The sequence below is a fragment of the Vicugna pacos genome, chromosome 25 (assembly GCF_048564905.1).
Source record: "Vicugna pacos chromosome 25, VicPac4, whole genome shotgun sequence".
Taxonomy (NCBI): Eukaryota; Metazoa; Chordata; class Mammalia; order Artiodactyla; family Camelidae; genus Vicugna; species Vicugna pacos.
This window is the reverse complement of record NC_133011.1, coordinates 16,599,235-16,613,380: the sequence shown is the minus strand read 5'-3', so window position 1 is coordinate 16,613,380 and position 14,146 is coordinate 16,599,235. Positions and strand designations below refer to the sequence as shown.

The 14,146-nt window shown below is 36.5% G+C and overlaps 1 protein-coding gene across 1 annotated transcript in view; it reads right to left on the bottom strand.

Moving 5' to 3' along the window:
• Positions 1-13,916, bottom strand: part of PKHD1L1 (PKHD1 like 1) — a 133,471-nt gene extending 119,555 nt beyond the window's left edge. The window contains exons 1-5 of the mRNA XM_072949613.1: positions 13,811-13,916; positions 11,956-12,045; positions 4,870-5,014; positions 3,843-3,951; positions 166-223 (exon numbers count right to left, since the gene is read on the bottom strand). Coding sequence (XP_072805714.1) covers positions 166-223; positions 3,843-3,951; positions 4,870-5,014; positions 11,956-12,045; positions 13,811-13,883 — 475 coding nt within the window. The 5' untranslated portion in view covers positions 13,884-13,916. The remainder of the gene's footprint in view (positions 1-165; positions 224-3,842; positions 3,952-4,869; positions 5,015-11,955; positions 12,046-13,810) is intronic.
• Between the last annotated feature and the right edge of the window lie 230 nt (positions 13,917-14,146).

Sequence of the window (14,146 nt, the reverse complement as noted above, 5' to 3'; positions counted from 1 at the left end):
GTAGATATTGAAAAGCATTTAAAAATTCTTTTAGTTATTTTAGAATCAAAAAATGAGATTTATAAATTTTCAGGTATCATAGTAATTTTATATACTAAAAAACAAAAAACAAATTAATTAACTACTATAAACCAAAAAAGATATTTCAGCTGTCATATAACAGACCTGGAATTCCAGACAAAGGTGTGATGCTTCTTATTGTTGGGGTTCTGAAATTTTTTGCCTGTAAAATAATACTGTTGATAAGCAATCTTATCTCTTTTTTGTTCCTAGTTTTATGAAATATCTCTGCTTCTTATATTATTTATATTTAAACAATATCCATAATATGACTGTCAAAATATTCCTCTTTACATATAATAAAGTTCAGAATGAGAAAGAATTACCGCAAAAGGGAGATGTACTATAATTGAAAAACAAAATTCATTCTGAACAGGTGAAAAACGGAGCTGATGGTCAAACAAAGATTCCTCAATAGCTGGGATATGTGCAGATCAAAACCTATACCTAAAAACAAATAATGTAGGAGAAAACAAGTGAGCTAGAAATAGATGGAGAAGAGTCCACCTGCAGAAGCACAAGAGTGCCTCAGAGAACAGAAGAGGAAAGAAACATGGGCAGCATTTTTGGGGAAGTTTTTTGGAGGAAGGTTGCTGGCGGAGAAAAGGATGGCCTCTGCGTGGATACAAAAATTATATGAGCAAAAAAACCTCACGCAAAGATTCTCAGTAAATGCCAGCTGTCCCCCGTCCCTACCACTCCCAGTTCTCATTCAGGGACAACCTAGAAGAAAGATGCCCAGATTTCCACCTAAAGTAAAAGGACAGATTTTTTTCAGACTGCCAAAAAAGAGAAATTTCAAAATGTGAGGCTAAGAATGATTTGAGACTCATTCTTTTTTTAATAGAGAATCTATGTAAAAATGATAGGAAGTAAAACACCTAGTCAAACAGACTTCGGGCGAAATGTCACTTTTAGAGGTAGAGTAATAGAAAAGGCAGAGGCACAACCAAGTTGTCTGCAAGTCAGTCTCTCTAAGCCACAGTATCCTCATGTGAATCATATCTGTGGCAAAAGTAATAGAAGAGCGCACATTAAATGACATATTAGTTACCATTATAACTTGACAAGCTAGATCAGAAACAGATTTTCAGTTTAATACATCATCTGCAAAGAAGACAAGAATCAATGAAGCTGACTAAGCAAATTATTTTACAGAAAATAGAAAAAGAAGGAAGAAGGTTCAGAAAATTAAGAATAATTAATCTGAATAATAACAACAGTCAAGGATAATGATCAAAGGTATTAAACACAAAATCAGAAAATAGTATGAGGGTTAGATGCTGCAAGTATGTACTTTTTTAAAGGTTTTTAAACAACCCAATAAAAGTGTGCAAAATGTTTGTTATTGGTTTTTGATAAGAATAAAAAGTAATAATAAGCACTTAGGAAATTTTATCACAGCTGGACACTGCTGTGACATTTTTATTGTATTTTACATAATACTGATCCTCAACAGACTAGAAATTTCTTAAAAGCTGATCTTTCACCATAGATAGTTTAAGATTCACAGGGCCAGGAAACAATGAAGATATGATTTCAAAATTCCAAGTGAAATTTATTTCCAAACTAGAGTTCCATACCCAACTAAACTGTCAACCAAATGTGAGCATAGCATGACAGTTTTAGTATTAGAAGACTTTTAATTTAACCTGTTAGTAGAAGGATTTTATTTTCTAAGTACACTTTGCTGCACTAAAATGAGGGGGTAGTAAATCAAGAAAGAGGAAGTCAGAGGATTTAGGAAGCACGAGGGAGAGAGGCAGGAAATACCCAGAAAGCTGATGAAGGTAGATCCTGCGATGACTGACTGCTGTGCAGAATATCTAGAGAACAGCCTTTGCAGACTGGAGTAGGAGCACAGAGGGATTCAGGAGTAATATCTTCTAGGCAGAGATGATTTGATAAATTACCTAATGGTCTGAATATATTGAAAAAAAAAGCCATACTTCTGGTGGAGAGTTTGATACACAGAAAACTAGGCAAATATACACATAAAAAGCCAATTATTGGGGGGACGGTAAAGCTCAGTGGAGAACATGTGCCTTGCGTGCATAAGATCCTGGGTTCAATCCCCAATACCTCCCTTAAAAAGTATAAGTAAATAAATAAACCTAATTACCTCCCCCCACCAAAAAAAAGGCAATTATTAACTCCAAGAAAAACAAAATATTGTATGAGAGAGAAATATAATCATAGTATAATATTACTTATATAGACATAACCATATTATAAACAATGGTCTAATCTAAAATAGTAATAAATGGAATATATAGATAAAAACACTGAATTATAGTAATTACTATGTGCTAGGCTCTTTCTGATCACCTTATTAATATTATTTAATCCATTTTACATGATGCTGTGAGATAATCTCCATTTTATACATCTCCATTCTACAAAAAATGAAGAAACTGAGGCACAGTTTCATATGACCAAGTCAGAATACATAATAAGCCCTGTATCTGAACCCTGAGACATAGTGCTAAGCCACTATCCAATGGAGGAACCCAGTGGAGAAAAATCACTTAGCTATTCCCAGGGGAATTTTAAGAATCCTGAGCAAAGAGGAGGACTCACTAAGCAAAAATGAGTAAGTCGTAGGGGTCCTTGGTTTGGGAGAAAGTTAGAAGACACTGTTAGAAACAGAACTGGTTCCAGACTGTGATACAGTAAAAGAAACCTACAGATAATGGCTGAAGGATGGATACTGAGCAGGGGAAAGACATAATAATATGCATGGTTTTGAATGGTGCATCTGAACAGTGCAGTGAAGAAGGATGAAGAGACCAACAGGCTACAGGATAATGGGTGAGGAATGACAAGATCAGAATCAAAAAAGGCCATGGCAGGAAAAAAGATCAGGAGATGACGAACTTCAGAGCTGATGAACTTCAGAGCTGATACAGAGGGCAGGATTATCCTGGTTCAGTTTCTGAATAGCTGTGGAGCTGAAGATGTAGGCAAGGAAGAATCCAGGGATGTCCCAGGTTTCTAGCTTGAGATGGTGAGAAATATCAGACAAAATGTGGGTTTAAGGAGGAATACAAGAAGCCCAGTTTAAGACTTGCTGGGGGCCATTTAGGTGTTTTATTCTAGGAAACAAACCATGGCACCACATTTAGATAGAAGAGAGACAGAGGTATTTCAGAATCATATTTGGCAATATATTTGGGAATTATCAATGCTTCTTGAGGACAAAAGTCATTACTAATTTCCCCAGCATTTCATCTTATATTACAACATTATAGTACTCAGTAACTGACAACTTAAATCATAGTTACAATTTTTCAAAATATATGAGGTGGTCCTTAGAAGAAAATGTATTATTTTAAACACCTATAGTGAGGGTAACTAAATTCTGAATGGCTCTATGCTACCTGCAGTCACATTTTATCTCATTGCATTAGGAAGTATAAAGAAGGGGAAACAGCTATGTTTCTATTTCAAATAAAGGCGAGTCTAATGAAAATAGAAAAAGAAAAATTATACTAAAAACCAGAGACAGAGAAAGAGAAAGTCGTGTGAACAAGAAAATAATTTGAAAGTATTTAATTTACTAATAAAATTAATTTGGAAAGGAAAACATAAAGTGATAAAAAGAGATTCCATTTCTATAGGAGATAATTAAAACTGGCTGAAATCATCCTTCACTACAGGCTAGTAAATTTTTTAATGTGGAAATAGATAACCACCTGCAAAATTAAAAAATAAAAACCCAGTTCTGCAAGAAAGAAAGCACAGCTCAATTACACGTAAGTTAGAGAGGAGATGCTACATACATAGAAGCTGCAGGCCCGGCTGTTGATGTGGCCTTTGCAGGTATTATTTTCTGTAATAGGAACCCCATCCACACTGACTCTAACAGTGTAGGAATCTTCTGGCATTGCTCTGGAAGGCAAATAAACACATAAGGAATGCACAACTCTTTTATTTAATGTGTAGCATTAATGCAAAGTACTGCACCCGATTACATGTCATTTTTGGAAAAAAGTGTCTAAAATTCTAAATGTTGTACAATTAAATTCCATTCTACATAATGGAAAGATGATCTCCACCCTGAACTGTGTACCGCAAATTCTAACATCGTGGTCCTCAGGCACACACTTTTCTGACTAATGCACTGATGCGTATTGAAAAGGAAAACAAATGTAACAATAACCATTTAAAACAGTCATATATCACCTTGGTACAATTATTTTATGCATTGTTTTTTAAAAAGTTCTAATCAAGTTTCTCCCTAAGTAAGCTGAAAAACCGCTATCAAGCCTAATGTAGATGACATCCTCTGGAATACGTGCCACCTGTCTCAACTGTGAAAGCTGCAATTTAAAATGATTAATTTCCCCCTAAGTTGCTAATAACAAACATCAATTTGGGCTGATACTAAAGCACTTGAAATGTCAATCTACAAAATGATCATCTTTAATCTTAATGACAATGTCAAGATTCTGAACAAAATTAATCAAACGGGACAGGAAGGCATAATTTTGATATTTTGAGGAGCATCATTACAATTTAATAGTAGTAATTTGTCTTCTAAAAGAGATCAAAAATGGTAAGAAAATAGCTCTAGTAACCTGGGAGAGGGTACAGAATATATTGTGATCATGCCAATATGTGGAAAGAGCATTGTATGAATATAATAAACATATAAAACAGTCTAAATATCATGAAATCAAAAATAATAGCCGATAATCAGAATATTATTGTAATAGCCAGAACAATAAAACTATTATAATACTAATATGCACAACTGTAATTCTGATAGGATGAAAATGATGTCATTAAAGATACTTTAAAACATACCTAGTATAGCATGTAATTTGAGTTGAATGACTCGAATCTTTTTCCACGTCACAAGAAATTGATCGGAAAGAAGAAACTAACTGCACGCTGTTTCCCACCTCAGCATTATCAACTCCATAGTTAAACTGGCTTGCTTGAGCAAAACCTGGAGGAGTAAAAACACTCAATTATTATTAATAGAATTCTGTTTCCAAAGATCTAACAATTATCATTTACTAAATTAAATTATCATTTAATAAATTATAAGGAATAGTACTGAAGTAAGCAGTCAACCTGTTTCATATTTATCCCTGTGATTGTAATGCTCTTTGGAAATGTAAAAATTAGTCTTGAATTAATTTATTCATAAAAGCAATGCTTGAGAACCTACCAGGAAGAGCTCTGCTAAAGATTTAATACAAGAGAGTTGGTGGGACAAGGAAAAGGCCACACTAATACAACCGGTCCTGAGGCTATAATTAATATTCATGTTCCCTCTCTATCACCCATTGTAATCTCCCTAACCATTAGCCTGCACTTCAGCTAATAGAGTGACAGTAACTCTCATCCTGAGGATCTGAGCCCTTGGTTGCCTTGCCCATGTTTGGTTGTGGTTGCCACCACTGTCTCTTCCCAGTTACCACTGGACATGGAAACCAAGGGATGCCCCGTGAATGCCGTGAATTCTACACACTCCTCCTTATTTGCATTAGGTAAGAGCAATCCTACCTCTTCATGATCATCTGAATTGATTATCTCTAGCAGTCTACTAATTATATTTATTGAATTCAAACTGATCAGGTAGTGGTAGCTCCAGTGGAATCCATATTGGGACCCCTGTTTATCTGGACACTCAGACCCAGAATCCAGCAGAACTTAAAACTGCATGGACGTTAAGCACAAATTGAATTAAGTTTAAAAGCACAGATTCATTTAGCACCATTCAATGTAAGTTTAAAAAGCTGAAGCTCTAAACGTTCTCAGAAACAATGAACAGTACACATACGTAAATTTTTAAAAATATGTTCAATATATTGTGTACATGTATTTACAAGCACTACATTGTATATGTGCAGTCAAACTCTAACAATTCTACCTAATAAAAGTGAAAAATGAGAAAAAAAAATTAGCAAATGTGGCTAGGTTAGTACGAGTGAGGAGAAGTAGTAGGAGATGAGAACAGAAAGGGAGGCATTCAGATTGCTTTTATCACTGGAGAAATACTGGAGGTTTTAAAACAGAGAAGTGGTATTATCTAACCAATACTTTTCAAGATTCACTAGCTGCTGTTCCAAGAAGAGAATGGCGGCAGAGGTGAGAACAGATTGAGGGTGGGAGTGAAGACGCTGTCTTAGGGAGCAGCGGGTAGATGACTGCTAGGTTAGCAGGGTTCAAGAGAAGATGGAGGACAAGAGGAAAAGGGAAGAAATACTGGTAACCTTTTAGAGAAGTTACACTGTAAAGAGAAGCAGAGAAATGGGGTAGCTGGAGGGGGTTGTGAAGCAAAGGGAGAGTTGATGATTTTCCTTATGCTTTTTTTCAGGTGGGTGAAATAACAGTATGTTTATATGCTGATGGGTAGGTCTGATCCAGCAGAAACAGAGGAATGGATGATGTGAGACAGAGCAGAACATTATTTTAATCTTACTATAAACATAGGAAAATTCAAACCAGATTTGGAAGTAAACATTAACTATTTTTATGCCACAGGAAAGTATTTTACATTATTGAAACAACATTCAATTTTGAAATAAATCCAAGAAAATAAAACCTATGAATAAGAGTAACTGGATAACGTTCTGTTAATTAAATCCTAAAATTAAATAGTCTCTTAATAAAAATGTAAAAAAGGTACTTCATTCTATTTTAGTTTGCAGAGTGAGTTTATGAAGTTGCCTAGGTTATAACATATTTTCGGATTAAAGCCAAATTAGTAAGTAAACAGTTTTTCCCCAGAATACTTCAAAATCTAAAATCCCTAAATTCTGAGTTCTAAAAACATGTGCATTTTTACATATTATTTTTCTCTGAGTATTCCAAGTGCTTAACATTAAAACACCAGTATAGTCAAATTGATGACCAACCCTGTTTTTGAAATTATGAAAAATTTTCTTTTACACTAAATGATTTGCAACCATGTCATTAATGTAAATGTATCAACTATTTAAAAGATTAGCTACAGATCATATTGTCCCACAGTACAATAATAAAATCAGCAGAGAAAAAATGTTAACTCAGAGATATAAACTTTCAAAATACTATGTATTTATATTACTCATGTTAGAAAAAAATAAACTTTAGGTATTTACCTTAAGCTGTCAGTAGTTTTCAAATATGTTTCAACAAAACCATCACCCTTATGATATTATAATATGTGCTCACTTTAACCTTTATTAGTTGAAGTGGCTGAACTGGGGTTGCCAAAGATTTGTGCTATGGATTTTTTAACTAGTGAACATTCTCAGTGTTCTAAAAAGGTCTATTAGACAACATAAATACTGCCTAGCTTAGTGTAGGGCTGGAAGTAGGACTTCACTGTGTCAGGTGTTCATCAAGTGTCAAAGCTCTAAACTCCAGCTCTGGTGAAGCAACGTGTTAAGTGACAGGGCTGTTTACAGGAAAGGGCATTTGGATCCTCATGTCCTGGGTTGGAATCCCAGCTCCAGCATTTCCATGCTGTATGAACCTGAGCATCAGTTTTAGACATAAACTCTCTCAGTCTTAGTCTCCTTATCAGAAAAAATGACCATAATAATCTACTTACCAGGAATTATTGGGAAGACAACATGAGGATTTATATACAGTACTTAACGTGGTGCCTAGCTCATAGGTAAAGAATTCAATTGATATACTCTTATTATAAGTCACAAAAGAGTTATTATTAGTCAGTATTAACATCTTTTTTTTTAATAACACAGAATGAATAAGTAGGTGGCTGGGGTTCAAACCCAGGTTGTAGCTGCCAACCTGGCATCCTTGTGATAGTCAGAGAAAAAATAATATTTTAAAATGCACATTACAAAGCTATTCTAAGTTACCCAATGTAACTTCCTCCAAACCCTATGTTCTTAGCAACCCCCCTATTCTTTATACATAAAAAAATAAATGAACTCAACAAAGGGTAGGGATTTTAATAAAGTCCCCTCTCTTCTTCTAAGCTTAAAACTTAACCCAAGAGGATCCAGCACAGGCTAAAGTACAAACATATCAACTCAACCTATGAAAGACATTTGTATTGAGTTTTCAGTTGTGAATCTAGGAAAGCAGTTACTGCTCAAATGGAATTGTGAGAAGATACATGAAAACACAGAAAAGCAAGCTACTTGTAAAGCCCCTCTTTCCTCCTGCCAATTTCTGCTTATCTCTGGAATTCACGTTGAGTTTGGAACACACAGAAGGGCTGCAGGCAACTAACTAAAGAATAGAAAGTTTTACTTGTGGTGTGGCTCAAGATGTGATATAGGTATTTATTTTCCTATTAGGCACATGTCCCATCAATGATATGGTAACACAGATCTGTTCTTCAGCATTCCTAAGACAAATACAGTCCTAAAAAAATAATACCAATAAAAGATGACATTGTGTTTAGCCTAGCAGTTGTTTTAATGTTTTATAGACACACACACACGTATATATATATACATACACACATATATAAATACATATACATACACACACTTATGCATGTCTCAAATATATATATATATATTTCCTAAGAGTAAAATATATGGGAAAATATGAACCAAATCAAAAAGATTTGTAAATATTCTCATCATACAGTTTGTTGAAAAAATCTACAGAAATATTTCTAATTGTTTTAGCTAGTTCCAAAGAGATAAAAAGAAAGGAATCATCTTTTAAAAAAGAATTTTAATTTCAAAGTGTAATTCTAAATAAATCATTAGGTGTAAAGAAGATACCTCTGGAAGTACTCCAAAGCACAAAGATTACAGGAAGGACTGGGTGTACCCTGGAAACAGAAAAGGTCGGGGTTTCAGATGGAAATTCTGACATGTTGATGTGTTTTTTTCTTTTGCAGAAAAACTGGAGACAAGACTTGCCAGGCATGCAGACCTGGTTCTCCTGATAGCAGCCTGGGCGGCTATCACGGAAAATGTCTTGTGTTGTTAAAGTCAGCAGTTGTCATGCACAGTGCAGGCTGTTTTGGTTTCTCTAGTTAAAAAAAAAAAGTAGGTTTGAGAGTGTGAAAACCTACTTAAAACTGTAATGTTCAAAACAAAGAGAAAAAAAGGTGCAGTGTGATGGAGGATAACGTCTAAAGAATGAAACAAACCATACCTATATCATGAATGCAAAAGAATAATAAAAATGAAATAGCTCTGATTTATGGAGCAGATACTATATATGGGTACCTTAAACACATCATCTTTTTCAATATTCACAATAGCCCCAACAGGTAGGAATTAATATCCCACTTGCCCCAGCCCCTTGGTGGGAAGTGGCAAAGATGGAGCTCAAAGACAGTCAGACCCAACTAAAATCTATGTGCTTTCCATACTATTAACGAATATATGTATGTGCATGTATGACTGAAACATTATGCTGAACACCAGAAATTGACACATTGTCAAATGACTATATTTCAATAAAAAAAATATAAAATTATATAATTCAACACTTCATTTAAATACAAATTTATGTGCTACACATTGTAATAAGGAAATACTTAGAAAAAAAGAACCATAAGTAAAATGTTACTCCTTCTATCTCACTGATTTTTTTTAAAATAAAGACAAATACCAAAGAAGACAGTAGAGAAATGCAAAGTAAAAAAAACAGTAAAGTTAGAACATTCAAGAGCTAATGATAATGCTCCTCATCAAATCAGTCATCTTAGGAGCAGATACAATTATTTCCACGATCAAGTAATCGCTCAAAACATTTTTACTTGGGCAGCATAGTTGTAAAATTATATTACCTTTGGCTCCTGAAGACAGAGTTTAGAACAAAATATTGCAGTGGCAAATTTTTGCCCATTAAGTTTAACATTATGTGTGAAAATAGACAAAAGTCATTTGGAGACACAAAAATATTAACAGTAGATCTTTCTAGAGGGTGGAATTTCAGAGAACTCAAATCAAACATTTCTATACTTTACTTTTACATCATGACCTTTACAAAAGTAAAACATTTTCAAAGTCAGATGGGACCAACATTTAGGTAATTTCGTAGTTACAATTCCACTTAGACAAATTGTTCTTCGTGATTAATAAACCATCTCTGTATTCAATTCTAAAGATGGAGTATGGGTCAGAGAGTTCTTCCAAATAAACTTTGTTCAAGTACCACATTCACGTAGCTTTGGGGGTCTGGTGTGTTTTGTGAATTCTTTATCATTGCTTTACACACATTCTGTATATATTCATATATCATATGAATGACATGGGCCCCTCAAACCTATACAAAACAGTATTTAGATTCAGCCTCTGAGAAAGATGTATGCTATCACAATTTTAGTCGCCTACAGTGTGTGGTTAAAGCAAGGAGAGGGAAGATAAATCAGGGTGGGGAGCAGGTATCTGCAATTCAAATAGGATTTAACTATTCTAAGCCTCTGCTTTTGGCATCCAGAAATACAAGCTGATGGGAAACCTGGACACTCACCATGACACTTTGGGCTTCATAAGTAAGAGGATTATTCCTGAGCCTGAAAAGTTCAGAAAGTCCAGAAAGAGCAAAGGGTATAGCTAGATTAATAAGGATGTTCTTCTAAAATGCTTTAAGAATGCAATGTTTTGTTTCATCTTTTCCTGTTTCTAACTAGGGATGATCTGAATCTATGAACTCAAGCCATGACTCCTGGACCAGAAAAAGTGCAGGTTTGAGGCAGAAGGAAATAGCTTAACAGTTTTATTGTTTTGTTTTAATCTGGGCATTTTTCTCTTGGTATTTAAATATCTGTTAAAAACTCAACAGCTTTCAAACAAACGATCTTAACAGCAACTTATAATATAAGGGAGCTATGAATAAAGACATTGTAAAATAGTTTTTAACAAATACATAGTCTCCAGGTGTTTAACTCTAAACAAAAAACAATTTAATCTAAAATATATTGTTCACGATTTAGAGGCATAAATCATTCAATTGTATCATTGAGAGATTAAATTCTACAGAAATTTTACTTAGAATTACTAGAATACATTTCAATATATATGACAGAATTGTTAAATAGTTTGCTTTGTCAATTCTCTGACTTCAAAAACTTCTCACTGCTCTTCTTTTTTTTTAACATTTTTTATTGATTTATAATCATTTTACAATGTTGTGTCAAATTCCAGTGTTCAGTACAATTTTTCAGTCATTCATGGACATAAACACACTCATTGTCACATTTTTTTCTCTGTGATTTATCATAACATTTTGTGTATATTTCCTTCTCACTGCTCTTCTTAAAGACTAAACAACAGCTTTTATTAATATCCTTTAAAATTTTTTCTTTCCCATCTTTTGAAAATTCTTAAGCATCTGACTACTTCTAGCATTTAGACTGTAAAAGTCTTACAGCTAAAATAACCACATATTTCTATTTAACCCTAGAAACAGCTGCTCATTAAACATATTCCCTAATTGCCTACTTTGTTTTCATCCCAAGACCAGACAAGGAGGAAGAGTCATATAAAACCCACACTTTGATGGAGCATTTGATAAGGACGGTGGCAGAAGAAGGGATCCAAAGCTTTGCTTTCCATTGTCTTTTTCCTTTCCTTACCATTCTACTTCTCTGCCATACCCTCTTACTAACACCCTACTCTCAAAGCCCTCCAAATTTGTTTTGTTTTAATACAAAGATAATGTTATTAGACCCAGGAAGGACAAAGTTAGTAATTGCAGAGCTGAGTTAAAGATGTTCCCTTTAACACAATCGTTACAATCCAGATCTTGAAGTTAAGCAAGTAATTATAATACAAATTCAGATGATCAGGTTGATAGAGACTCTTGGAGATTTCATTAGCTGTCAAAGAGGATAGTTTTACTACTCCGGCCAAATGAAGAAAGCATTTTTTTAAACCATAAATCTCTAAATGTGAAACGGTCTTTAAAATACCTCAACCTTGGCCAAAAAAAAAAAAAAAAAGGCAACGATACCTTCTCCTTTGATTGTCAGTCTTGTTGCTCCGTTTATGCTGCCATACTTGGGTATTATTTCTGTGATTTTGGGAATTATTTTAGAGCCATCTGAAAGATATTAAAAACTACAGTAGAAGTAAAAGTATCAAGTACTTCATTTCAAGCATCAAATTTTGTAACACAAATTACAATGCTGTAAGAACTACATCATAGAGATTATAGGACTGAAAGTAAAGACACCCATGTTTTATTTTTTGTTCCATTACTAACCAATGACCTGACAGGGAGTTAAATCACTAACTTAGTCAATAGTCATTGGCTTCACGCAAAGCATTATCTTATGTGCTACAAAGAGGAGGAATAATATGTGATCATTTTCATCATTCTTACCTATCATACAATAAAACATTTATTAGCCCCTTAATTTCATGGAGCGCTCTACTAGCTGCAGTTCTTTAACTACAGTTATCAGCCCACACAGCAGCAGACAATGCTGGAGAAACAGCTCTGTGGAGAAACAGGTCATTATGAGAGCCCTTAAGAAATGCAAAGCTAGGTAAATTGAAAGAATAGTCCAGGTACAAAAAGGAATGTGTTTTAAGAAGAAATTGTTTTCTGTAACAGAGTAAGACTTCAGGAAAGATCATTTCTGGTACCTTTTAAGCCTCTCGATTAAAATGGGTTCTTCATGTAAAGGTCACTAAATCGTTTGACAAACAGTGCTAGGTTCCTGGGGATATATAAATGTGCAACAATCCCAACCTCCAAAAAGCTCAACTTAGTACAAAATGACAGAAGGGAACACAGGACTACATGTGACAAAGAAGGGGCATTTCATCCACACTGCTTGGGTCATACTGGCTTCTTGAGAGACAGGTGTCCTTGCTGCTTCTGGGAGAGCAAACATGAATTAGCTAGACTGGGCCACCCCTGGGAAATGTAGACTTCTAGAAAGAAACATGGGGTAAGTGAGCGGCCTCTTTGAGGAACTGCAATTAATGCTTTAAATTAACTCAAAGATACACAGTGACTAGAAGGATTTATTTTCTGCTTACATTATACAGATTTGATAATTTTTAGATCCAGTAACAAATTCTCAGAATAGATGGAAAAATTTAGTAGGTACACAAAGAAAAGTCAGAGAAACTGTTTGAAATGGGTGCATGAGAAAAAGTTAAAAGAAATTATGATTGTTTTAGTTCATTCCTGCCTGGGAAAAGTTTAGTTTGGACTTCACCTACAATGGCCAAAGCTCTCCAGCCAAGAGTAGGAAACTCCAGCGAGGGAGCTGGATCCTATCTCACAGACGCGCTGCTCCTCAGCTATCTCAGGTTCATCCTCCGCGTTATCTCCTCGAACAACTCCAATTTCTTATCTTATCGGTCTCTTCCCAGCCCTCTCCTGGGTATTACTCTGAAGGCACAGGGCAGCTGCCCCTGGAAATGACTGACACCCACCACGAAGACCCATTCCTGTCCCATTGGGAGACTGTCCTCCCTTCGGTGGGGAAGGGACACCCAAGAATCCTGAGGGAAGCCCCCGGTTGAGTCCCCCACCCCCAGCCAAATTTCAGGCTCTTTTTCAACTGAGTCTCTTGGGATAGAGGGGTGAGATTTCATAATTCAAGCACCAACTCTGATGGCAAGAGCAATTTCTCTGTCCCTCTGTCAGTGCGTGTTTGTCTGTGTCTGTCTGTCTGTCCCTGTGTTAAGCCTGGCTTCCAGGTCCCCTAGTCTCCAGGATCGCTGTGCAGCCACACCCGCAACCTTGTCCCACAGCTGGTGCCAGGCGGTGCCGCCTCTCCCGCGACCCCAGGAGGCGGTGTCTACACGGACCTCTCCTGCTTGCCCCCCTGGCGCCCCAACTGCGTTACCTGCGTGGGGTTCCGCGACGCACAGGAGCAGCCCCCAGAGGCTCCAGGTCCCCCAAAGCCACAGGTGTGCCATCGCGACGCGAGTTCCGCACGGTCCACGCCCGCCGCTCGCTCGCAGCCGCCGCCGGCGCGGGGCTCCGCTTGCTCCCGCGCGCGCCTCGTGTTCCCACGCGCGCAGGCGGACTCGGCCGCCCCGCCCCGCCCCGCCCCGCCCCGCCCGCCCGCGGCGCCCCCGGGGCTGGCGCGCAGACGCGCACCCCTCCACCCGAGCACCGAGCCGCCCGGGCCCGCCGCACTCCTCGAACCTCCCCGCCCAAACGTGGGCGCTGCCCCTCC